General features: G+C 46.1%; 3 protein-coding genes across 5 annotated transcripts; 2 read left to right on the top strand and 1 right to left on the bottom strand.

Moving 5' to 3' along the window:
• The first annotated feature begins 145 nt into the window (after nt 1–145).
• Nucleotides 146–23,538, top strand: LOC108606115 (transmembrane protein KIAA1109 homolog). Of its 3 annotated transcripts, none has more exons than XM_017995990.2 (22): nt 146–695; nt 3,037–3,316; nt 3,373–6,556; nt 6,618–6,821; nt 6,878–7,409; nt 7,466–7,725; nt 7,782–7,905; nt 8,595–9,175; nt 11,573–11,909; nt 11,970–13,175; nt 13,233–13,397; nt 13,458–13,647; nt 14,264–14,369; nt 14,542–14,597; nt 14,658–15,458; nt 15,515–16,370; nt 16,428–17,040; nt 17,095–18,018; nt 18,076–21,709; nt 21,770–21,979; nt 22,033–22,163; nt 22,221–23,538. In XM_017995990.2, exons 1-22 carry the CDS (start codon nt 588–590, stop codon nt 22,941–22,943), a joined length of 15,225 nt encoding a protein of 5,074 aa, XP_017851479.2. In that variant the 5' UTR covers nt 146–587; the 3' UTR covers nt 22,944–23,538. The 3 variants fall into 3 exon arrangements, with proteins under 3 accessions (XP_017851479.2, XP_017851467.2, XP_017851460.2); XM_017995978.2 differs by having other exon boundaries at nt 14,482–14,597; XM_017995971.2 differs by having other exon boundaries at nt 13,458–13,698; nt 14,482–14,597.
• LOC108606208 lies at nt 1,224–2,410 on the top strand. The gene is made up of 2 exons (XM_017996086.2): nt 1,224–1,353; nt 1,414–2,410. Exon 2 carries the CDS (start codon nt 1,465–1,467, stop codon nt 2,191–2,193), a length of 729 nt encoding a protein of 242 aa, XP_017851575.1. The 5' UTR covers nt 1,224–1,353; nt 1,414–1,464; the 3' UTR covers nt 2,194–2,410.
• On the bottom strand, nt 9,428–11,279 carry LOC108606165. Its single transcript, XM_017996020.2, has 4 exons — nt 11,164–11,279; nt 10,017–11,104; nt 9,692–9,899; nt 9,428–9,637 (listed from the first exon to the last, which is right to left on the bottom strand). The coding sequence occupies exons 1-4, from the start codon at nt 11,224–11,226 to the stop codon at nt 9,512–9,514; spliced, it is 1,485 nt and encodes a 494-aa protein (XP_017851509.1). The 5' UTR covers nt 11,227–11,279; the 3' UTR covers nt 9,428–9,511.
• Nucleotides 23,539–25,814: the final 2,276 nt, after the last annotated feature.

Genomic DNA, 25,814 nt, shown 5'->3' with positions numbered 1-25,814 from the left:
TGTTACTGCTACTTCAACTCGTTACTGATTGAAACCAACACACTGTCATCCACTAGGCAATTATATGCAACATGACAACAGCTGTTCAGTAGTAAGAAGCAGAACAAGATGGGAGTGTTTTCGTTTTCTGCACTGCATTATTTTTTAATTATTTCGCGTTAAATAGTTAACAACAATTGCTAAAAATAGTTTATAACTCATTGGCAAGAACGCACGCTTCAAGTTGCAGTAACGGAAACAACGACGCGTCGCGTAAATCCAATGAAAACCGCGAGTGAAAATTGAGACGACGACCAATACAAAGTGGGAAAAATCGAACTTTGTGCGAGTGTGTGTGTGCGTGTGCAGTGAATTAAATTTAATAAATCCAACACAAAAAATCACATGTGCAAAGCTGCTCATTTATTTATGTGGCCTTATAAGAGCTGTATATATATTAATTGATATGCATAATGTACGAAAAAATTGAGATTTGGTTGCAAAGCAACGAAACGATAATTTAAGCAAACCCAACCAACAACAAAAACAACGGCAGCACCAGCAGGAACATCATTCCACTACTAATTGCAGAATAGTAAATAAGAAAAATGACGACGCCGGAGACAACTAGCGATGTGCGATTTGGGTTCACAGATTTGGGCTGGAATCGCACCAACAATGTGCCGCTGGAGAACATGAAAATCGACGCACCAATGGTATGTAACACACACACACACATCCAAACACAATCGTACATACATGCATGCATATATAGAAATAAATGTGATTAACACAGGTTGCTGGTGGGCATGGGGTGTAAGCTGTATAACGTAGTATAATGGCGGGGCTATAGAATGAATCAGTCGAGGACAGTTTTATCACGACAACAACAACAGTGTCGATTGCTGTCGTTGAAATAAATACATTTATTTTCTTTATATGCTATGAGTCGTGCGATCACCACATTTCTACGCTTATCAATAGTTAGTGAGTTGGTCATTGACACAATCAAACCAAGACTATATTCTTATGAACTATATAAGCTAATCATAGATTTAACTAGACTTATGTATATGGCTTATAAATAGATGTATATACAAGCAAACTGTTAATAAGTAATTAAGGAACTACAACTGTCATTATTTGTTTAATCTCTGAATATTTTAAACTAATACCTAAGGTTTCTCTGTCTTGTCGTTAGGCATGTGTGAATTTTCGAAACATGTTGCAATTTTTATTTAGTCCGAGTAACCTTTTGTTTTTAATTGTATTAACAAGCTTGAAATAAGCACAAAATTATTTTTTTAGTCACAGATTAATGTATTATTACGTTTTCTTCGTATAGCCCAATAGTAAGATTCGCAAGATACCAACGTAAATAGTTCTTTCGCCAATTCACGATATTTATAAAAATTTTGGTTTATATACAATCAGCCAAACAGACAAAAAACAAGAAAAAGAATACTAAGGCGTACTAAGTAAAAAATGCAAACATTGCGAAAACTTTCACGCTGCATGCGGGAGCAGCGCCTAATAAAGCATCAAAAATTGTTATTGACACAGCCATATCGCCTCACCAGTTGGAGTCGTTTGTCCAAATCCATATTGGCTGACGTAGATGAGCAGGAGGAGCTGGAGCACGAGGAGGAGCATCTACGCTATGCTGGCTATCCCATATTGGGCAATCGCTTTGCCAATTTATTCTACATGCCACAGAGTGTGGGTCCTGCCTATCAGGATCTGGTAACGACAACAGATCAATTTGATTTGTGCAAATACCACGAGTCAATCGATTGGAAGCGCATTAAGCCCATCAATGCGCAGGTGGTGCGCTGCCCCAAGCTGCTGTTGCCCGATCTGAAAGAGATCTTCGACATACCCTGCCATAAGTTCAAGGAGCCCAGCAAGTTCAGCATATTCAATCTATACTTTGACACTGAATTGAATAGCGCCATCAAATCGTTTGTCTTGATTGCCTCACGATATTCCATGGAGTTCATGCAAGATGGCTATTGGGCGGATTTTGTTAACCCATTTACGGGGCGTGCCTACTTCAGGCCCGCTGCTGATCGCAAACTGATTAATGAGTCTCGCTTGCTTGGCCACAACATGATCTTCAAGAGCAACAACGGTTGCACCAGTATCGAAGAGGCCAGGAAATGCAAATTCGCCGGCGCCATATTCACCGATGTGCCCATTAGTTTTTTTGAATAGCCTAACGACAAGCGACAGCTGCAAACTGCACTAAATTCAAATCCAAACACACTTCACAAATCCCCCAAATCCAAACCCTCTATATATATAAATGCTTATATGGCTATACATATAGACAGCCAGCTGTTACTGTATATATGTCCAGCCCACAGTATTGAATGTAATTATTTGTACATATGTATGTATTACTCAAGTTAATTAAGCATTAAAACAATACGTAAATATATAAATGGTTTTCGTCAACTCAATTTGGCAAGTTAACGACACTTTATCTAAGAGTGGGTTGACTTTGTTGAAACACAGGCTAGACGCATTAGATGATAACAGACTTTGTTTTTCACTAAACATAAAAACATCATAAATAAACAATAGATGCAATAAATGCAGTTCAGAAAGAATTTATTTTTACCGGATTGGGTAAATTGTATTTAGTTGTGACTAAAGTTTTTGCAAAGACTCAACAAAATGTTTTCCTATTTGACTTATTAATTACTAATAAATTTATATTTCAATTAATTAATTTATAATATGATTGTACACAGTTATAATATCAGATATAATTAATTGACTGAGTGATCGTTCACTGTTTAACTTTGTTTTATATTCATATTATATTATCATATGTAAATAAGTTGCATATAAAGTAAGCACATAAGCTAAACTTAAATACAACTTAGTTAAATAACAAAGCGCTGATTATGTTGAACCAACACAAATTAAAATGACTAATAGAATTTTTAATTACATTAAAAGTACATAGAGCGCTTTTATTTTTTAAGATAAACACACGCTCAAGCTGTTAATTTTATGAGACTAAAGTGAGACCCTTTGAACTCTTTATAGATATGGCTGCTCTGTTCGCTGCTCACGACCATTACCTGGGTTACCTACAATACGTTTTACAACTCACGTATACTTGGCATGCTAATAACCAAAATAGCAAATCGTTGGTTCATAAAGGGTGCCTATTTCAAAATAGGATCAGTGGCGCTCAATCCGCTGGCTGGCAAAATAATGTTTCGTGATTTTGTGTATATAACATACGACTATACGATGAGAGTGCAGGATGGTTATTTTCTGTTTCGCTGGTGGCGTTCCTATGTGCCCAAAGACGTATCCGAGGGTAAGTAGATGAAATATAATAAATTTCCACAATAATTTGAATAATTTTGCTTGCAGATTTATCACATTCGGATACGCGGCTGTCGGTGCAGCTGAATGGCTATGAGCTGCATATATATAATCGATCCGATTTGTATGACAAGCTGGAAAAGACTTTCGGGCTGGAGCCATCGCTGCTGATACCCGCCGAGGCCGCCAGCGCCGAGGAGCGCAACAAGCTGCGCGAGCACAATATGAATCTGGAGAATGCGCGGCAAAGCAAACGCGTTAACATTGTTAAGCATTCCGAGGCCATGCAGGCGACCACATGGCGGGATCTGATACCTGTGATCAAAATAGACATATGCTCGGGTCGCTTTGTCTTTGGCAATCGACTGACGCCCACAACGCTGATGATTTCGGTGGAGGAGGCGCATTGCACGTATAGTACTAAGCCAGCGGTTTGCATGCTGGATCACTTTATGCACTTTGTCAAGGCGAAAGTGGAGAATGCCAAAATATTGTTCTGTCCCAGTCCTAAGTACACGGGATTGATAGACGAACCGCCGCGCTACATGGGCGAAGGCTTTGTGGTGATGATGTCCAATCAAATGGACTTGTATTTCTATATGGATGAGCCGGGCGTAGTGCCAGAGCAGCCAGTACAAATACAGCTGGCGAATGGTGACATTGTGGAGCCTTCGCCGCCAGTTTGGGGCATCAATGCGCGCTGCTTGAAAGGCACGGACTTTAGCTATGGCCCCTGGGCGGACAGACAGCGTGATCATTTGTACAAATACTTTTACCCCTCGGACTGGAAGGAGGCGCAAGTGACGCCCACGCCACAGCCAGGCGAGCTGCGCAGCTATCAATCGTTTGACGTAACGCTCTGCGTGCTCAATGAAGCCACCATTGACATACTGTTCTCCAAAGAAAAAGAAACGAATGCAATGCATATAACCGTAGGTCCTGCTTCGTATGTGGAGGTGACAATACCTTGGGTTACACTAGTGGACGGCTATACGTCTAAAATACAAGGACAACTGTTCCATGTGGAGGCCACCACATCGCTGCAGTATCGCAGCCTGGCAGAGTTCGAGTCGCTGGAGTATAAAGTGCGCATACATTATCCCACCAAGTGGAATGCGCCGCAGGACTGGAACATCTCGCTGGCTGGCTGCAAGACGAGCGCGTTTATTGTTTACAAGCATAAGTGCTTCTTTCAGGATCTCATCGAGGACTGGGCCGACAAGGCGCGTCCGGACATACTCAGCTTTGTGCCATACACTTGCAACTTTAATATACGTCTGCACGAATTCGAAATCCTCATGCTGTGCAATGAATACAACTGGATTGACTGCAGCAGCGCCAACCAGGAGAACAATCATCTGGCCTTCTGTGGCGATGTCTTTGAAATGAGCTTTGCGCTGCCCTTTGACGATTTTCTGCCCAAGACTGTTACGCTCAAGTTCTGGATACATGGCGAGGGATTGGATTTGAGCTTATACGTGCCCGAGGTCTCCTCGGTGCGTCCCATTATGCTAGCCATAGACGAGAATGCAAGACTGCTCACCCGCGAGGGTAAACTCATTAGGCGCCCGGAGCTTTACACCAAGAAATGGCGCAAGATTTGCCAGCGCAGCGCTGGCTGGATCGACTGCTGGGCAGTGCCCATCCTAGCGCTGTCCATACAGTATGTCTATCATCCAGTGCCGCCGCTGGGACCAGATCCACAGGCGGACATCACAACACCAGAGAAGGAGGAAATCTTGCTCAGTCCCATGCGCATACCCAAGGTGCGCAAATCGCCAGTGAGCAACAGTTGGCAGCAAGCGTTGCCGGAGCAGCAGCAGCAGCAGCTCAAATTCGATCCGGGCACGCTGCCCGCAGATCATGTTACCGTGGAGCTGGAAATAGGCAGCTCCGTGCTCATGGCCTATGGCAATGTGTTGCGCAACTTTATAAATCTCAAGGAGAATATATTTGGCGAGGATCAGAACTTTACGGACATGGAGCAGTCGAATGTTACGCCAGAGGCAAATACAACGCTGAGTCCGAAGGATCAGCTGCTGGCCAAAGAAAAGGAGCTGGCCAACAAAAGCAGCTCGGAGCACAGTGCGCCCGAAGAGAAGCGCAAACCGTTTGATCCGCGCCTCTATCGTCCGCTGGAGGTGATGGTCTCCGTCATAGTGCATGACATACAAGCGCATGTAATGAAGAACTGCAATGAGCACGATCCGCCCTGTCCAGTGGTGCTCATCGAGCGCTTTGGCTTTGAAATGAACAAGCGCTATCATGAGACGACGCTGCAGGTGCTAGTGAGTCCTTCCTATCTGCTTACGTCGGATACGCTGCAGCGTCAGCGGCGTGATCAGCATCTGCAGCAGGGACATCTAATGTTATCCGCTGTGCAGGTGCGTGGTCATGCCATGTTCAGCAATGAGGGTTGTGCGCTGGATGAGGATACGCTGGAGTACTCTTGGCTGGTCGAAGTGCAGCTGGGCAAGCTTACGGGCAAGCTAACGCTGCCGCAGCTGGTGAATGTTGTCACCGGCCTGGAGACGCTTATACTACTCACCATAGATCCGGAGAACTGTCTCAAGTCGCCCAAGACTGTGCGCAATTGTCATCATGGCGTGCCCAGCAATCTCTGCCCGCATACCAAGGAGGAGAACAAGTACAAGTGTCCCTCCGCTGAGGATATTAAGTACAAGATGACGCGCGTCTCGGTGGATGCAGTGGATGTGTATCTAATAGAAAGCGGCACTGCACTACACGCCTGGATCTCACCCATACGTCTGGCCAACTGCAATCTGCATGGCCAGCGCGTCAAGTCGGGCATATCCGGTCTACTGCCTTCAATACTCTTGCGGCTCTTTATGCTGCATGCGGGCAATGTGCCCAATGGTGCTTATAATACAAATACAACGGGCAGCAATCGCTCCGGCAAGCTGCGTCGCGCCGATCAGGACTCGCTGAAGTCGCAAGATGCCAATGCGCCCAGCGGCTCACACTTTACGCATAAGGCGAGCAAGCGCAGCTCCAATTCCTTTTCACAGCGTCGCGATTCACGCGAGGAAGGCGCACGCAGTCGACTGCGCGACAGTTTTTCGGAGCCGCAGAACGTCAAGCGCACGCCGGAGTCCACAGAGCTATGCGAGAATTGGGTGGAGGTGGGCTGTACCTCACTAGGCCCCATTTTGCTCGAAGGCGCTTCCGCCTTGCCCATACCTGACCATGAGCTGCATTTGGTGCAGCATAAGTAAGTTTGGCATGCAATAATTTACTTGTATTCAATAACTTTTAACTTATTTCTTTTCCAGCTTTTTGCGCGTGCATGATACCAAATATAAGCGGCTTTGGTTTCTCTGGTCGCATAATGGCAGCGCGCTGAACTCCGGCACCGAAATCTCACGTTGCGGCTGCATTGGCGGCTGCGCTTTCTTTGGCAGCAATCGCAATGGCCAAAAGTTCTTCAAGCCTACAGCGCAGGATGTGCATGATAATTACAACATAGCGCGTTATTTGTAAGTTGCAATCAACAAAAGTGAAATATTTATGTTAATTTCGTCTTTAATGGCAGCATTATAAACAACAACAAGGACTTTGGCTTCGGTGAAAGCATCCTGCATCAAGGTCAGCTGGTGTTTCATACTCCACCCTACAGTTTGCATTGTGTTTCGCTTTATGATGCTGCCGACTTTAATGGCAAGGGCAAGGTCTATCGTCCTGCCGTGGAGCTGCGCAACGGCAGCTTGAAGAAGTCGGAGCTATGCACGCTGCCCGATGGCGCCAAGTTTAAAATAGGCGGCGGCGTTGTGGACAAGCCAGAGCTAAGCGCCAGTCGCAATAAATCGCGTGAGAGCGTAGGCTCGCCCAATACGCTAGAGCGACGCAGCAAGCGCTACACATGCACGCGTCAGACCTCGGTGGAGGTGCCCTATGCGCGTCTGCTGGACAGTCCTTCCAAGAAGCTGCAGCTGCAGCCAGATGCCAACGATGTGAGTCATAGACGTGGCTCGGATTCGCATAGACTGCGCGTATCGCCGCCCAAGACAAGCATTTCGGACTCTAGGCTAACAGGCGAGGCAGCGCTGGACGATGAGCATGATATGGTCAGCAATACTTCATAATGTGTAAATAATAATTATAGTATAATTTATTGTTGTAGATACCCGATGAAATGTCGCACTCGGCGCCGCATTCGCATCCTTTGGAGTTTGAAATTGCAGACATTGCTTTGCATGCCTGCGAGTTGCCGCGCGAAGTGCAACGCACCATCTCATTAACTTCAGAGAATCCTTCGGAAATGTTTTTCTCAGCCGAGGAGGATATATCCACTGTGCTGTCGCAGCGTGGCTCGATGAAACAACGCAGTGGCAATGGCTCTATTATATTCAGCGGCAAAAAGCGTTTCTCAAGCGACTTGAGGTGCGTTTGAATATAAATAAAAAATATATTGTAAATTAATTGTATTGCTCCTGCAGCATTGGCGCTCAAAATGAGAATGGCAGCCACACTTTGCCCACCTATCGCAGCGATTTGGAAATCCATGCGCCTGATAGCAACAACAAAACTTTGCCCAAGCGTCCACAAAGCACTACAGAGCTGGTAAACACTTTTATACTTTTTTGTATTGTAAATTAAGCTAAGTCTTTAAGTATTTATATATAATAAGCTTTTAGCTTTGCTGCCAACACAAAATTTGTGGCTCACACAACATACAACTCAACTTGCCAAGTTGTTTTACATCAATTTGCATGCTCTACTAAGTATTTACTATTAGCCTAAGCTCTCTTTATATACGCTATAAATCTAAAGCAATATATACACACCTTAAACTCTTTCCTTTCCACCTTAACTAAACTCGCGCAACTCATTAAATTAACTCGCAACTTACTAAAAATATAACCAAATGTAAACACAAAACTCATGCAGAACGAAGAGGCAAGACGCATTCACGGTCTTGCCACACCAATAAGAAAATTAACAAATATTTCATCACGACCTGAGTATCGACATTTTGTTCATGATGTGAGTAGTTTTTAGTAACAAAAAACCAAACAAAAATCTAAAAACAAATTAAAAAGTTTCTAACACTTAGCGCCGTTTTGGCAGCATGTGTATAATTCTAATAGAAAATTGCTGCATGCACTTGGAGCTAGTCTAAGTTTAATTAAATTCACTTAAGGCAATTTAACAAATTCTTTGCTTGTGCCACTTTTGCAACATTTCATTTGTAGTAGCTGTTTATATTTTGTTTATAGATTATCAACTAATTATTGTTTGCTCTTTCACAGGCGGATTCGCGTGGCAGCTCATCGGGCACACCTTCGCTGTCTTCCAATTCGTTTATCTCAGCCATGTCCTCGCAGGAGGATGTGGCGCTGGTTAACTTGCATCAACAGGTCAATCGTCCCATTATCGATTCGCCGCTGCTCATGGCCAGCTACTTGAATCACTTGTCGCAGGTCAAGTGCTTCAACTGGAACGGCTGCTCGTTTTCCCTGGGCTCTGATGTCTTCTCCACGCCGCTTTTCCATGAGAACGAAGATGGCGGCTTGACTTATATTGGCAGCAAAATGTTGCCACACTTTGATTTGTACTCCTGCTGGCGTGAGATCAAAGTGGTGCCTCGATATGAGAACAGCACGGGCAGCAATAGCTCGGCTACATTTATGGGCGGACCCAAGTCGCATCCCTGGGATCCCAGTGTGCTGCTCAAGGAGGAGGAGGCGGATAAGACAACCAATGGCTTTGACGATGGCGAGTTTATGAGTTTGCAGGCAGAAGGCGGCGCCGCTTGCACCTCAGTCGTGGCACGCCTCAAGGGGCAGCTGAATGTGTTTTTAACCCCATTGCTACTGGAGGGTTTGCAACGGTAAGTTAATAACAATAATAACAATAAACTAATGGAAGAGGAGAAAGCAAGATATTAAATTATATTTCAAGCATTTTCTAGTGCAAAAGATAATGTTTGGAAGCTTTTGGGGCAACAATATTTATAATTCATTTAAAAAAACTTCAGCTTTAGGAATTGAAATATTAAACAATATATTTACCTTTTTATTGTGGTTGTTATAGTGGTATTATTTATAAGGATTTGTTAACTTAGATTAAAATTCAACTATGATTGGCAGCAACTACATTTTAATGCAAGTTTAATGACAAATTGCTGCATTTAAAAAATATATACAGTCATTTAGTAAATAATTATTTAACAACGTTTAAAGCGCAAGTGCGTCGAATCCGCTAAGCGTAAAGCAATGTTCATCTCACTTTGACTGCCCTGATCGCGTGGAAATGAGTCCATTAGTTTCTTCATATAGCTTTCATCTGTGTTCTAAATTGCCAATTAATTAATTTAAATTTATAATTTAAGTTATCAGAGTCTTACTGCTGGCGCATCGTCGGTTTTGTGGCTGCCGCGCTTGTAGCGTTGCAGCTGCTGCTGCTGCTCCTCGCTGCTTAGCTGATTCAACAGCTCACTTTGTGCTTTATCCAAGCGCAATCTGGACAATCCCTGTTGGTTAATGCTGCTTATGCTGCCCTCGGGCGTTTGTATAAAATAACGCGGCGGATCGCGCACATTGCTTGCTATGAAACTGCAAAAAGTTTGGAACGGTTGAACAGCAAACGTGTGTGGGCTTAAAACTGTGTGTATATGTGTGTGTGAGGTGATGTATGTGCGTGTGTGTGTGTGTGTGGATTAAGCCGCGAACCTGTCGCCTTCATTGTTGTTGTTGTATGCCAAGGGCTGTGGCTCCGACTCGCGCTCATCGTTGGCAGCGCCTTGCAGCGGCGCCGCTGTTGCTGCTGCATTTAGTGGCAGCGTCTCCTCTAGCTCCTCCAGCTGCCTGGACAGTTTGTGCTCCTCTTTCTTTTGACGCACAAGCTCCGGTTCGCGCTCATTATAGCTGCGCTCATTGCTTTCATCCAAACGCTCCTGTGCCGCAGGCTTCAGCTGCGCTTGCTGCCTATGCGAGACAAGCTGACTATCATCATCATACATTTTATGATTATGATCACGCTTGGGCAGCTCCTTGAAATCCTTGTACTCATTCAGCTGCGCACTGTTGTCCTCCATGTGCTGAGCCGACAGCTTCTTGTCATCTGTATGATAAACATCTGGCGCTGAGGGCTCGTCCTTGCCATTCCAGGCATCCAACTCTTTGTCCATGGGCGGCAGCTCAGCGCGCTTGATTTCATCCGCCAGCTGCTCCAGACCATCAAGCTTGATCTGCTCATCTAGTGGATCGTTGTAATCCTGCAGATTATTAAACTTTTGCGCTTGCTTCAGCTGATAGCGCTGCAAGCAGAGCGGATCATCAGCATCGCATTCGTTTTCCGGATGCTGCTTGCGCTGCTTCTTCCTCTTGCCGCCATAGCTGGGGCTATCGCTATCCATATAGCTCTTATAGCCACAGGACTTGGTGCTGCAAGTTGAAGGCGTCGTGCCAGTGCAGCGTTTGGTAGTTGGACAGTCTGGTTTCTTCTGGCACGGCTCCTTCTCGGGCTCATCCTCATCATGGCAGCCATCATCGTATGGCGACTTTTCCTCTATAGCCACCATATCCAGCTTGGCTTGATGGTGCTGCTGCTTGCCTTGCCTATGGCGTCCGCTGAAGCTGGCAATGGCCTCCATGGGTCCATTGTTGGCATCATCGAGCAGCTTGTTCAGCGCATTGAGATCTTCAAGCGAAAGCCCATTAAGCGTAGACTCCACCTCAGCATCGCTTAGGCCATTCGTCAGATCAGGATAGTTAACTGGCTCAGCTGCACGCTTGGCTTTCAATTTATCAGGAGTTTCCTAAATAACAAAAGCAATTGCAATTAATCTATTTTGTTTATAAGCTTGCATTAATATACTATTGGATAGGCTGCCAGTAAGCCAAGGCAGCTTATGAGCAATGTGCAGTGAATCGACAACATTTTGTAGATTTAAACTTTTGGCACAAAATTTTGTTGTTATTTACGTTTTGACAAGGTGAAAGTTTGCTACAGTTTGCTATGCTTAAGTTAGAAGCTGACATTAAATATGAAATTGTATGAAAAGCTGTTAAGTTTTTAGCTTAAAAATTAAAAGGCAGAAGATTTTAGCTGATTGTAATATAAAAATGAAGACTGTATTTATTATAATTGATCCATTTCTTACATATATGAGATGTTTATCAATCTACTAGTCGCTTGTTTCTTTAATAGATTGTTTATATTATTTTGTAATAATAAATGCATTAGTACAAATTATAAATAAAGTTTATTTTGCTTTGCTTTACAGCATGACCGAGGCTGCCATACCCACGATACAATCAATGCATCTGCTGTCTGTGGTGAATTTCATACACTCATCGTGCATAGCCAAAGTGAAGAACGACAATATACTGAAGCGGGATCAGAGCCTGAGCTACTGGTCCCAAGTACACTCGAATTCGAAGCGCTCGACCACAGAGCGACATTTACAGGGACCTGGCGACTCATTCTTGAGCGATGTATACGAGGAGAGCATATCGACCAAGACGCAGGGACTCATTGTGCTGCCCAAGGTGAGCATAACCATGCTGCAGTTGTCCATAGTGGAGGAGATTATATCAGTGGCTGCATTGGATAATGTGCAGGTGAGTTTGATATAACTAAAGTGCGGTCTATAAAGCTTAAAACAAATTTCCTTTGCTTAGGATCTGAGCTGCGTTTCGCTGCTAACCTTTTATATGGAAGGCATCTCTACAAAGTTCCATTTGGGCAAAACCACACGCGCCTCCATGCATAATGTTTATATACAGCAGACTGTGCAGTCGGGCAGCAGTCATAAGAAGGGCGGCATAATGAAGGGCACACGTGCGCTGCTGGCGCATCTTTCATCGCAGACGCGACCGGACAATGTGCAAGGCGAGCCCATACTCATCGAAACTTCAGAGAAGCAGCTGGAGGAACTGGTTATAACGCTGGATGTGGGACGCGCGCATGCGCAGCTGCGTCGGCTAAAGACTGAGGGGCAGACTAGCGCACAGGAATCGCCTGTTATAGTGACTGCCATACCGGAGCACAAGAGCAAAGTGTTGTTCGAGTGTCTGAAGATGCCCGAGAGCACAGGCATTGAGAGCATTGGCTACATAATGTTTGAGTGTGGACTGGAGGGCGTGGGCGTGAAGATTGTGAAGCGTTCGCACTTTGAAAAGTCGGAGAACAGCAAAGAGGAGCTGGCGGAAATGGCAGGCGCTGAAGGTGTTACAGCCAGTGGAGCTGGCTTCAGTCTAAACGAACTGGTGGGACAGAGTGGTGCAGCTAATGAGGCTGGCGCTGCTGGTGATGCAACTGCCACGACTTCAAAAGCGGAGGCAGCTTGGCGCATGATAACCAAAAAGCCACCCACACCCAAGACACCCAAGGAGAAGTTTCAGCATGCGCTGGATAGCATCATAGTAACGGATGGGTCAGCAGATAAAGCTGCCAGAGCTACGCCCAAGCCGCAGCAGTTTGACGAGGATGTGGAGAAGACAGCGGGCGCTGCGCCAAATGCCAATGCTGCGCCCAAGGCAACTAGTGCGTCCACTAAAGATGGCTACGACAAGGCGCTGGCCAATGTCAAAGGCACTGACAAGACTTCATCCTGTGTTATTGAACTCAAGTCGGTTTGGCTAAACTTTGCTGCGCCGCCTTGTGTGCCCATTACGCGTAAAATTGATTTAACGCGCCTGGATTGGAATCTGCTGAGCACGGCCTCACCTGCTATAACAGCTTGGATGAATCCCAGCAATCGCTTGGCCATTAAAGTTGTGGCGCTGCTCAAAGCGCTGCATACGCGTCAAACGGCAGTCGCTGCTTGTCTAATGGCTGAAGCAATGGAAAATGAGAAAATACAACGCAATCCAAAGATTAAAAAGGTGCGTTCAATGCATTATTAACTTAAATATTTAATTAACTAATTGCTTTGTTTGCAGAGTCGTTATGCCAACAATTATACGCTGCTGTCCAAGACGCTGCAGGAAGATCCCAGCTGCCAGCTCTGCTACATAATGCAAAAGCTTGTGCAGGACGAAGGCGTGCAGCGCATTGAGCAAATCTTCAAGCGTGGCGAAGTGCCGCATCTCAATACGTTGCGTCAGGTAAGAGGACAAACAATTAAATGTTATTATTTATTAACTAACCAATTTGTTTGCTTGCAGGGCATCATTGTGTTGAGTCGCCAATGGAAGAACACTTTGTACAATCCCATTCTGTTTGAGCATCAGTATAAGAACAAGTTATCGCGGCCCATTAATGTAACATTCTCGTTTCCGCAAAACGAGGAGGAGTGCGAGGGTGATGAGTGTGAAGGTGATGTTGAAATGGGCGTTGGCGAGCATCCGGAAGAGAGTGAGAATGCTTTATTACTTGGGCAAACACAGCATCATCGAACTCACATTGGTATTCCTTTGATTAACTGCTGCTCCAAGCTCAAAGCTGCAACAAAATGCGCTACTCTTTTTTTTTATTATTACTTTGTTATTAAAACTATTAGCTAAGCTGTAGGCAACAAGCTTAGATATATGTCTGTTGCATGTTTTATATGTTTGTTTATATATATTTAATAGTTAGTTGCTACACTAAGCTAGCTATAGTTAAGCTTTATATTTCTTAGTCTTTCTACACTTTTTTCCAAACTTTCTGCACTATTTTTTCTTTTTTTTTTCTATTGATTTGCTAGTTGCTTTAAGTGTTCATGACTTCATATTATTTGTTGTTGTTTTATGCATAATGTATTTGTTTATATATGTTGCTCTACTATTTGAATCTATCTTGGCTGTGCTATCTTCTAAATTTCGACTCTTTTATTGCTTGCAGTGCTTTGAATAATTTATATTATTATTTCCTACACTGCCAGCAACTAAATTGATTTAAAGTGTTTCTAACACGCACTGCTAAGCAAAATTATTGTGCGCTTAAACTTAAATGATAGTACATGTATTAAAATTTGTTGTATTTTCTTTAGATAATACACAATATGGCGGCATGAGCTATGCCCATGAGGCTGCACTACATGGCAACTCCCAGCGCTCCAATTCCTGCTCGCCCAACATACACAACACGCGTCGTGGGTAAGTCAAGCTTGAATTCAATTTATTTTATGCATGTTTAATTAATAAGCTGCTTGTGTTTTTTTGTGTTTCATGCATCCCCATCATCAATATCTATTCATCAACCTTTAAGGCTAAACAAAGCTCACAGCAAAGCATCGAATTATTCACACGGCAATTCATCTCGTTCTAGCATACAAATGCTGCCCATTATTTCTGGGCTGGTGGAGAAGCAAGTGCCAGAGTTTGGTAAGCTTTATGCATAGAAAATTCAATGGCAATTTCATAAAATTTCATTTGCTTAAGCAGAGTATGGCGCCTTGCAGGAAGGCTCGCTGAGCTCTACGAATTCTATCAATAAATTCTGGCTAGGCGCCGACTCGCATAAGGAGGATCTTTACTTTTGGATGGCCAAGCAGCAGGACAGCAGCAAGAAGAAAGATCAGTCAGCTGAGAAGGAGCACGTGCGTCCAGCGCCTACCAAACTGCCTGGCCAGCCGCATATGCGCAATGGCATTATGCAGGACTCCATCAAGCTGCTGGATGCGCATCTAATCTTTGAGCCGCTGCTCACCTGTCTGGGCGTCATGCCACAGCAAATGCTTAATAAGTTTAGCAATGCGGACATTTCATCGCTAGAGAATTTCGGCACCAATCTCTCGCTCATTGGCACGTTCGACTCCATACGCGTTGACATTGTTGTCAGCGAGGCGGGCGACAAGAAGAACACTAACCAAGCCAATGCCAAGCCCGCCAAGCTGGGCAAGAAAGCGAATGGCGGGCGTGCTTCGATTATGATGGACACACCGCTGTTTCTATGCGAGCGCGTGGGCGTTGAGCTGGAGGTGCTGAAAATGTCCGACGGCATGGTGGATCAGGCGCGTCAAAGTGTCATCTACATGTCGCGCCGTCAGCTCAAGAAGCACACGAGCACTGTCATCAATCTCAGCCTGAACGTGCGCTATATAGCGCAGCAGGTGAACATGCCGCTGTTGCGTCTGCTGCATCAGATATGCAACATGTATCAGAATGTCAAGGATGCGCAGAATGAGTTCCACGAGCATCCAGAGCTGAGCAAAAAGAGTCAGACCAAGGATGAGTGCAGCTTGGGTAAATATTTTAATGGGCTAACATTTAAAAGTTGCTCATAATTCTTTTATTTACAGCCTCTGAGCCAACGGATCTGCTGCCCTATGCCGAACGCTTTGGCGCACATGGTGAAAGCTTCAGCGATGAGCGCTACGACAAGTTTAATGAAACAATGCCAACGATGCCAGCGGCGCGCAGTCGTGGCAGCGGCTTGGGTCCCATCATACAGTTGACACCCTCGCCCAATGCCAAGAACCGCCCGCAGAGCTTTGCGCAGAAGCTGCGCTCCACGGGCAAGTCCGTCAAGGGTAAACTGGGCTACACCAATCTCAATGAGTCGAGCGCATCGCCGCTGCGTGATAGTCCGACCATGTCGCTGCATGAGCAGACTATACTGAAGCTGTGCACGGAGTCCAAGGCGTCGTTGAATGGCGGCTGTGCCACAAGCGTGAGCGGTGACTACAACAGCACGCTGACCAAGGCAGGACTGCTGCCGTTGCCAGCGCAGCTCGAGACGCCCAATTGCTGGAAGACCATCTATCATTTGCTCGAGCTCTATGGCACCATGCCGGAGACCAAGACTGTAGTGCAGCGCAGTTCGCTCAACGAGCACAAGAAGCAGCAGCAGCAGCAGCAAGAAGACGATGACGTCACTTGCGCGCCCACGCCACTGCCACAGCATCGTGATATGCTGCTGGTGGATGGCGTGCCACAGGAGCGCACCAGGCTCATAGTCTTTGGCGTAGCCAAGATACACAAGACGCGACTGCTGGCAACGTTGTCAGGCCTGAAGCTGGAGTCGGAGATAACAACGCTGAACAGCACAGCGACGTGGAGGAAAAAGGCGCGTCCTGTTTCGCTGGAATGCTCACTCACCGGACAAGTGGGACGTGCAATGATTGTGCTGCTCGAAGGCGTGGCACCCAGTCAGCAGTAAGTGCAGCCAATCGCTAATTAATCAATCAAATTAATTGCGTTTACTTTTTGCAGAACTGTTGTCAAGGTAACTGTGGGCAAAAGTCAAACGCTCTACTCCAGTCTGTCCAAGCGCGGCAAGGACAAGAACAGCGGCCTGCTTTCGATAGGACCTGTCAACATTGACATACCACAACATCCTGTAGCACTGCATGGCATGATGACGCGCAGCTCCAAGCAGCTGTCCTCAACGCTACAAGAGCTGCGTGTAAAGCGCAACTCAGGGCGCTCCACTTTACGCTCTCATACAGCAGAGGAGCCCGAGTCGCCCTTCCATGCGCGCAACTCAGGGGGCGCCAATAGCGGACTGGGCACTGCCAGCGAAATGCGTGAGCGCACAGTGAGCGGCGGCGCAGCTGCGCAGCCACAACTCTCAGCACGCCAAGCACGCGCTCGTCTCTCGAATAATCGCGCAGCCTCTGCCGCGCAGCAGAACGGGCTGCTGCAGCCGCTGGTCATGCAGTTCAATGTGCTGCTGCAGAGCTTGAGCATCAATGCGGCGCTGCTGCCTTCGCTGCAGGCGCAGTATCGCATGAATCATGTCAGCTCCATGGGCGTGACAGGCGCCAGAGCCAAGTTTGTCATTGATTTGCCCACGCATACGCTAAGCTTCAATACCAAAATACAGGTGAGTAAACAAACTGCGATTGAACTCATTGACTCATTGCCATTTGTGTTGCAGAACGAAATGAATCTGCCGTCGGAGGCTTGCATTGGCCTGCCGCCCGTGCATGTGCTGGCGGAGTATATACCGGACAATAGGCAGGAGCACACGGAGCACATCGAAGGCATTGTGCTGCGTCAGGGCGGCTATGTTAACGCCAGCGCTGAAATAGGCGAATTCGAGCGTTGCCTGACCACCGATTTGCTCAATCATTTGGTGTTTGTGCAAAAGGTTTTCATGCGTGAAATAAACGAAGTGCTGCAAAAAGTTTACGGCGGTGAGAAGCCAGTGCCGCTGTGGACTGAGGATAGCGCGGATAATGGCAGCGTGCAGGAATCTTCACTCAAGCGCATACTCTTCTCCATTAACGTATCGATGAAGCGCATACAGTTGACAGCTACAACGCCCTGCTCATCGGCTGTGCGCTTTGAAACGGGCACGCTGGAGCTGCACTTGTCTAACCGCGTGAAGAATCTGGGCGATCTGAGTAATCGCAAGCTGTTCTTCAAGGCTCACATTAACTTTAACCTGTCGCTTGGCCAAATCATACGCAATGTGATTTTCGATGAAGCTGAGCCGGAGTTTCAGCAATACGCTTTCTTTCATACGACTATAGCGCTGCGTAACGCTTTCCAGGATGAGCTGCTCAACGAGGACAAGGAGTTGATTTTGCTGACGCTCAAGCGTCCGCTGGTTTATGTGCAACCCATAGCCATAGACAAGGCCATACTGGTTTGGCTGAACTATAAGAACGCCTATGAGTATTGGGCGGAGAAGCGCGCCAATCTTTGCTATGAGCACAATCAACACGCATCCACTCAGCAGGTGTTCGATCGTGTGGCCTTTGGACAACTGGCTAGCTCCAACTTGTCTACGCTGTTTCTGCAATTAACAGTCGAAGATATGGGCATATGCTTGCCACTGAAGCAGGTTAATACTGTAGTAAGTTTAACATTAAGACAAACTTGTTTATTTGTTTAATCGTTTAACTCTTTGCAGTCCTATGGCGGCTCGCGTGCCTACCAAGACTTTGATGCCAAGGGCGCTGTGGTAATCACACTGGAGAACACCATCATCTCGGCCTGCAACTCTGGCTCGCTGGTGTCCAAGGGCAAGTTTCAGGGCCTGTGTCTGCGCTTTGCAGATGACTTTGAGACGAACCTAGACGACTGGAAGCCCAGCAGCGCGGAGCCCATAATGAATGTCTGCGTCGTGTCCGAGGGCACCTTTGAGGTCTGCTCTCGCACTACGGCTGCAAAGAAGGGCGAGAATGCCAAGTGGCTGCTGAATGTCAAGTGGCAAATGGAGGGTGTCGATATACACTTGGATGTCAACATAGGCAAGCAGCTGTCATCGCTGGGACACACGCTCACCATGCTCACTGGCTTTGAGGAGGATGAGACGCAAATGGAGTCGCCGGACAGCGATGAGGGCGATCAAAGCTGTCGCGACACTTATGTGCGCCGCCGCGGCGAGTTCGATAATCTGCCTGCGTTTGTATTCGATCCTACGATAGACTCGAAGAAGCGCTCGTTTATGATGGAGAAGGAAATGGCCGAGCAGCTGAAGATTATCAATGATCTGCGCACGCTGGGCGCTTCGCATAATACGGTGGCGCATGAGGAGCGGCGGCTGCAGGAGCTGCAGGCCATATGCTACAAATACTTCCGCCGCGACATGATCCAAAAGTGGAAGCGTCCGATGCTGCGCAGATCACTGAAGAACTACAGTCGCTCGCATTCGTACATAGGCGCGGGCGGAGTGGCAGAGGGCGTGGCAGCGCGTGAGCTGCCGCTGGATAATGGCAGCCATAGCTATGCAGGCAGACGCTTGGACACTATAGCATCCAATGATGAAATCAGTAGTTTGCAGAGCACGCCGCCTTCATCGCACAGCCGCAGCGCTTCGTTCAAAACAGGCGTAGGGCGTGTCACTTTCACCGATGCCATGCGGCAAACTTCGCTGCCCAATGCAGACACGGACACTGAAACGGCGGACAATGAGCTGCTCGACTGCTGGCGCCCCGGACCCGAGGGCCTGCCCAGCGAAATGGACGTGGATGGGATTTCAGTTGAGATGCGACGCAAACATGCGCAACATGCGCAAAAGCAGCAAACCGAACCCAACATTGACTTCGAGCTGGACGTCAAGGTGCTGGTCAACTCCGGCAAGTGTGTGCTGCATACCAAGGAGAACGCCAGCGCTGACTATAACGCCGCCAATGCCAACGCAACGCATGTGAAGACGCACAAGCGCGAGCGCAGCATTGGCAACGACTGGGGCAGTCCGACGCCCTCGCGGCGGCATCGTGACAAAAGCAAGCTGCGCTACAACACCAGCGCCCACAACAATGCGCTGCTGAGTGATCTGACCATCTTTCATATACCCGGACTGGATGTCAAGCTGCACTATCAGTCGCGCACGCTGCCCGAAGCGGAGCTACCGCAACAGCCGCCGCCGCCGCCCCAGTCAAGCATGCAGCATGCGACGCGGCGTGTGGGCAACAAGCGCGCTACGCTCTCCGCTTGGATGACGCTGCAGAGCATACCAGAGGAAACAATCATCTCGCCGCATATTCTGGAGTTCCTCGAGCAAACGCTGGAGCCCATACCGACGCGTCAGGCGCAGAGTGTGCCTGCCACGCCCACACAAACAGCGCCCGTTAATCTGGACATACTGCCCGCTCAATATGCCACCTACGCTTCGTTCCCCGTGGATGTCATTGTCTATTTCCATATGCAGCCTTCGACTTTCCGCTTCAGCTGCTTGCCTGTGTCACGCGTGGAGTGCATGCTGCAGCTGCCCAGCCTGGACATTGTGTTCAGCTCCAAGCGCAGCGCCTCGGAGGAGGAGCAGCAGTCCACGCAGTCGGATATGCCCATGGGCGGACTGAGCGTCACTGGCTGCCTGGCTGACTTCAATGTCTACATTTTCCATCCTTATGGCGGCAAGAAGACTTCGAAGGAAACGCAGTTCTCGCCGCTGAGCGACAGCGAGCGCAAGGACTCGCTGAGCATCAATGTGGAGTTTGTTAAATTTCACATAACGCGCTGTCGCAAAGTTTATATCGAGCAGCTGCCCAGCTCCAAGCGCGCGCTGGATCAATCGCGTGCCGTCATTCGATTCTCTACAATTGTGGATATAGGCAGCGCCAGCTTCAAGTATGACATGCGTCGTCTTACCGAGATCTTGGCCTTTCCCAAGGCTTGGTACAGACGCCGCATAGTGCGGCGTCTCTTTCTGGGCGATCTGAGCATGCAGCAGCAGCAGCAACAGCAGGCAGCGGAAACGCCTACAGCTACGCCTACGCCTGCCACGCCCACGCCCAGCGAGGGACGCAGCAAGGATAAGCTGCGTCTGGACTTTGATGCTGCGCCCGCGTCTGCGCCGCAGCCTCAGCAGCTTGGACACTTTGGCGCCGTGCGCAAGCTCAAGTCGTTGGGCAAATCCTCCAGCGCGGAGTCCTCGGGCACGCCACCCTCCGAGAAAAATCAGATTACCGCCTGGGAAACGCTTGTCATCTTCGCTGTCAACTTCACCAAGCTCAATGTGCAAATGAACATTGGCAATGTCTGCGGCAACGTCGTCTGGCTAACCAAAGACTTTCGCTCCGATGGCCGCTTGTCCATTGGCAGCACTGGCTATAAGAACATGTATGCCGGCATCTATTTGGGTGGATCGGCGCTGGACGCCAAGGGCGGCATTGTGGGCGGCAGCTTTGAGGTGAACAAAATCAACAAGCGCTTCCATATCAAAGAGGAGTCGGGCATGGAGCCGTATCACACGCTGGGCTTGAGTTTCATGGCGCTGGAGCTGCGCCTGGACTACATGGGCACCTCGGTGCTAATGACGCGAATCAGCAGCTTTGCCGCCGCCATGAAGGATGAATGGCGCACTGCGACGCAAGCTGCAGCCTGTGGCAAGGACACACCGCGTGCGCTCATCTTTATACACGGCGATCTTAGCTGGGATCAGCTGCAGATTATGATATCCAAGTCGACAACAGCGGATCTGATGAAGATGTACTTCAAGCTGGAGGAGTTCTTCACTCAGCAGTTCAAGTCCTCCAAGCGCGTGTTCAGCAGCTTGGAGCCGCGTCTGCAAGATCGCAGCGCCAGCATTAAACGCCGTCAGCAGCATAAAAAGAAATCCACTACAGATGCGCCGCCTGCTGCCAATGGCAACTGCGTGCTGCTGGACAATACGGATGCGCGTCATCATCGTCACTGGCAGAAGCCGCTGGCGCAGGCGATTGGCCTGGTAGTGCCATCGCTAGTGACACGTCTGCCGCGTCATGGCAATGTGCTGGGCGGCACAGTGGAGCTGCGTGGCCAGCACATCTCGCTGGCCTGCTTCCATGGCATTAACTTCAAGTCCAAGTCATGGGCGCTGTTCAGCTTGAAGTCGCCTTCGATTAATTTTGCCACAGAAGCGCGTCAGCTGGAGGATTCGTGTGAAGTGTTGGTTACCCAAACGCTCACCTCCTGCCTGGGTCAGACGACCGAAGTGCAGCAGCAGCAGAATCATTCCATGGCCATTGTCAGTCGCATTACGCGCAACATAATCTTTCCGCCGCAGTTTAAAACACTTAACGAGTGGTTCCATTACGCTTTTGCCAACAGCGAGATTGATGGTGAGCTCGCTAATTAAATAAACAATTCAATTGCTTACTCTATTTATTATTTTATTTCAGCTGTCGATCGTTTTCCTATGCTGGAGTGTGAGCGTGAAATTGCTTCCAATTCCATTGAGCGTACACGCGCGACAGGCAGCAGCAGCGCTGGAGCTGGAGCCAAATCGCAGGAGCACAATCATAATCGCGAGGTGATCTTCGCACTGCCCAGCCTGCAGCTGCATTTTAAGACTGAGCATAAGCAGGGACCAAGCACACCAGAGCCAAATGGTAGTAGAATCATCTACAATTAAATTAAATACTAATTTGTTTATCAATTGCAGAAAACAAACCTGAGGTGCTTTGCAGCTTCATAACCGAATTCGATGATCATATATTTGTAACAGTTGATGCTGATGCTTTCTTCTTTCTGCATGATCTGATTACTAGCTATGTAACCGAAAAGGAGAAAGTGGTGCGTAACTTTCAGCTACAGCAAATCTCTTTTATTTATTAACTAATTTACTTTCAGTTGGGCGCTCAGTCTGCACGCGCGGCCTCGCCCAATCTGCCACAGAAGGCCAACCTCAAGCCGTATCTCGTCGATGATATAGTCAAGGATAAGAAAAACGCTTCCAATACCAATCTAACAGTTCAAGCGCAGCAGCTAAGCGGCAGCAAAAGCAGCTTGGAACCACTGCAGGGCAGTCATACGAATCTAGCCAACACTGCCAGCAGCACCACTGGTGGCACCACCAACACCAACACCACATCAACAGCAACAGCAACTACAACTAATCAAGCAAACAATACGACTGCTACAACGACTGGCTTGGCTAATGCCACGCCAACGACAAATAATTTAAATAAAAACGATGCCAAAGATGCCGCCGCCGCAGGCACAAGTCAAGCTCAAGCTACAGCTGACCCCACAGCGCAGCTGCCCAGCTTCGATATCGAGTCCTTTGTGCGCGATTGGCGACACTTTGAATGCCAGACCTGGCATCTGGAGCCCACGGTGCGTCTGCTCAGCTGGGCGGGCAAGTCCATCGAGCCCTATGGCGTTGATTATATATTGAATAAGCTCGGCTTTAGTCATGCGCGCACCACCATACCCAAGTGGCTGCAGCGTGGGTTTATGGATCCGCTCGATAAGGTGCAGGCGCTCATGATGCTGCAGCTGTTGTTGCTGGTGCGCGAGAATAAATCGGATGCCAGCAACATTAGCAAGCAACAACGACCAGCCAACAATTAGCCTTGGCTAACGAGAGAGAGCCCACAATGCATGACACATTTACAATGTTCGCTTTATATGTTGTTCTTAGCTTCATTTTTGGTAATTGTATAAAGCTAATGTTAGTGTTTAGGCCGTTTAGGCAGCTTTGTTAAATATGTAAATTGTTTGCTCGCCTAGAAGTTCAGTTCTCTATTTGTAATTATAATTATATTATTATTATTATTCTTATTATTGTCATTGATGGTTTAGTTTTAAATTTAAATTCAAGTGTGCTTCATGTAATTTTTGCTCAATTTTAAGCTCTTTTGTAATTAATTGTAAACGCTTTTGAGCAAAGGCCAATGTTTAAACTCTAAGTAGCTCTTATCGATATACATATAAATATATATATACATAGTACACCTATAAACTGATAAACTATACAACTGTACAAGTTTCTAAATAGGCAATAAAGCAAAACTTTTTAAAGTGCAACATTATCAAACCTAATGCATTAAAATCTGAGTGTTTAGTTTTTAAATTGAATTGTAAAATTAGCTGTCTAGATTTTTTACCACTGTCAATGGTTTAATTAAAACAAAATCTGTGCTTCAATTTAAAACATTTGTTAAATGACCAATTCAAATAATTGTAATAAACTGATTTCAAGCAATAAATTCAAAAGTCTGTCAATGATAATATTCTAATTGTTACAAGGTTTTACTTTAAGCAGTGCTCAGCTCAAGCTCAATTTGTATAGTTTTCTGCTAAGACTTGGCTGCTTTGATTGGGCCACGCCCATAGCTCTTAAGACCTTTGCCTCTGCTTGAGTAAACTTTGCATCCGTTGCGTATACTCGTTTTTTGTTTTCTTTCGGTGCCGCTGCTTGAGCAGCAGCAGCATAAAATGTGTATTATTTTTTTTTTCTCCTGCACTGCCTTTCAACAAAATTTTTTGTTTTTCGTTTTTGCTTGTACTTGTCACAGTTCTTTATTTTGTGCGCCTGTGTCTTTGTAAACATTTCATTTTCATCAAGGTTGCGTTTTTAATTATTTTTCCTTTCTCTTCTTGTTGCGCTGCTGCTGCGACGTTCAAGCCGGGTTTTCTGTTTTTGTGCCTCAGCTTGTTATTTCGCTACTCTTTTTGCTTCATTTCTTTTTGTTTAACTTGCTTCTTTTTTTTCCTTGCTTTCTTCTCTTTTTTGCATATTAGGCTCGGCCTGTTTCTATATTATTTTGTGCAGTTGAACAAAAAAAAGCAAGAGGCAAGAAATAATAAAAAGTCGTTGGGTTTTCTAAGAGCGCGCGCCCAGTTGATGAGCTTTTCACGCACTGTAGGCGCGCGGACTCGACTCTCGAACTGAGTTGACTTACAAGCAGGCGGCGGCGGGGGGTATTTTACACCCCTTCGGGCAGGGTCGCGTGCACACACACACGCACACACTCACACAAAGGACCATGAATGCGAGTGGTTTACTTTGGAGATTAGTTTATCTAAAGTTAATGAGGGTTAAAACTAATAGGCGAATGGCTTAATTTTTAATTATGAGACTTGGTTTGGCTCGTTGTTGGAGCTTTTCTTTCACTTCTTGCTCAGGCCCTTGACTTTTGTTTTTCTTACATTTTTGTGGTTTGCCTTTCTATTCGATACGCGCTTGTGAGTGTGTGTGTGTGTTGGTGTCTTTGTGCTGGTTTTGTATATAATTTTTCTTCTGTCTGTTTTTGTCTTTTTAGTTGTGCGACGGCAGTTAATTTTTGTCTTCTTGGCATGGAGCCGCCGGCTAATTTTTTGGCTTATAAAATGACAATTTAAAAATCAACCAAATGAAGCAATAGCTTTATTTCTGTAACAAATGTTGTGGACGCTTTTAAATTAAAAGTGCTTGGCTTTGAAGTCAATTTTAGTTGAAGAACTGTTCTAGTTTGAGCTAATGTTAATTTATGCTTTGAAAAATGATTAGCGAATTGTAAACAAGAAATCTTTCTGGGACATATTAATATTTGATAAGCTGTAACTTGTCAAAATAGCGTCCGATTCCAGAGTTTCATGCCTTTTTAGACTCGTGATATGCATAAGAATAAAACTGCATTCAAGCTTGGAAGTTTTAAGATTTTCGATATTTGTAAATTTTTGTCAAAAATTATGGCGTCTTCATTTCATATCACTTTTTAACTTTGAGAGGCTATATCTCAAGCCAAAAACGCACAGAAGTGTTTCAGGTTAATTTTATGAGATATAAATAACATTGCTATTGTGTTCGATTAATAAAAAATTGTTGTTTGGCAACAACCATGCTGAAGAGTAACTTTTTGTTTTAATTTCAGACTTTGCAAAGCTTAACTCAGCTAAAAAAAATCCGATCAAAATGTGTTATTCTATATGTTGGCGTGGAAAGCACCATTAACTGGTATAAGTTGTTTTATATAAATTGTTTGGCCGAAGTTTATGCACAAGAGTAGAACATGTACTTTTCCACTGCAACAAAGTATTCGCCTTCTGCACTCCAAACTGTTGTTTGATTGTAATGTATAAACATTTGCGCTGCTTGTCACTGGCACTTCCAATGGTAATTGGATAAATTGTTATGAGCAGAGTTTATTATTTTGCACTAGAGTCTAAATAAACGCTTTGTGTTTGGTTTGATCAATTGGCAAAATCGAATTAGAAAAAGAACTAAGATCAAGTTCTATATAACACTTCAACTTGAATTGGCTATAACTGAAAGCTGAATAATAGACATAGGTGTACAGATAAGGTAAGTAAGCTAACAATGCTTATATAAATTAAATTACTTACACAATTCAAATAGTTCATAACAAAGAACTACTGCAGTATTACTTGACATGACTTGTTCTAAGAATTCATGTAATTCTCAATGCAGCAGTAGGGACAAGTGTATTATTATACAAT

The sequence above is a fragment of the Drosophila busckii genome, chromosome 2L (genome assembly GCF_011750605.1).
Source record: "Drosophila busckii strain San Diego stock center, stock number 13000-0081.31 chromosome 2L, ASM1175060v1, whole genome shotgun sequence".
NCBI classification, from domain to species: Eukaryota; Metazoa; Arthropoda; class Insecta; order Diptera; family Drosophilidae; genus Drosophila; species Drosophila busckii.
Note: the sequence above shows the minus strand (reverse complement) of the source record. Positions and strands in the feature narration are given on the sequence as shown.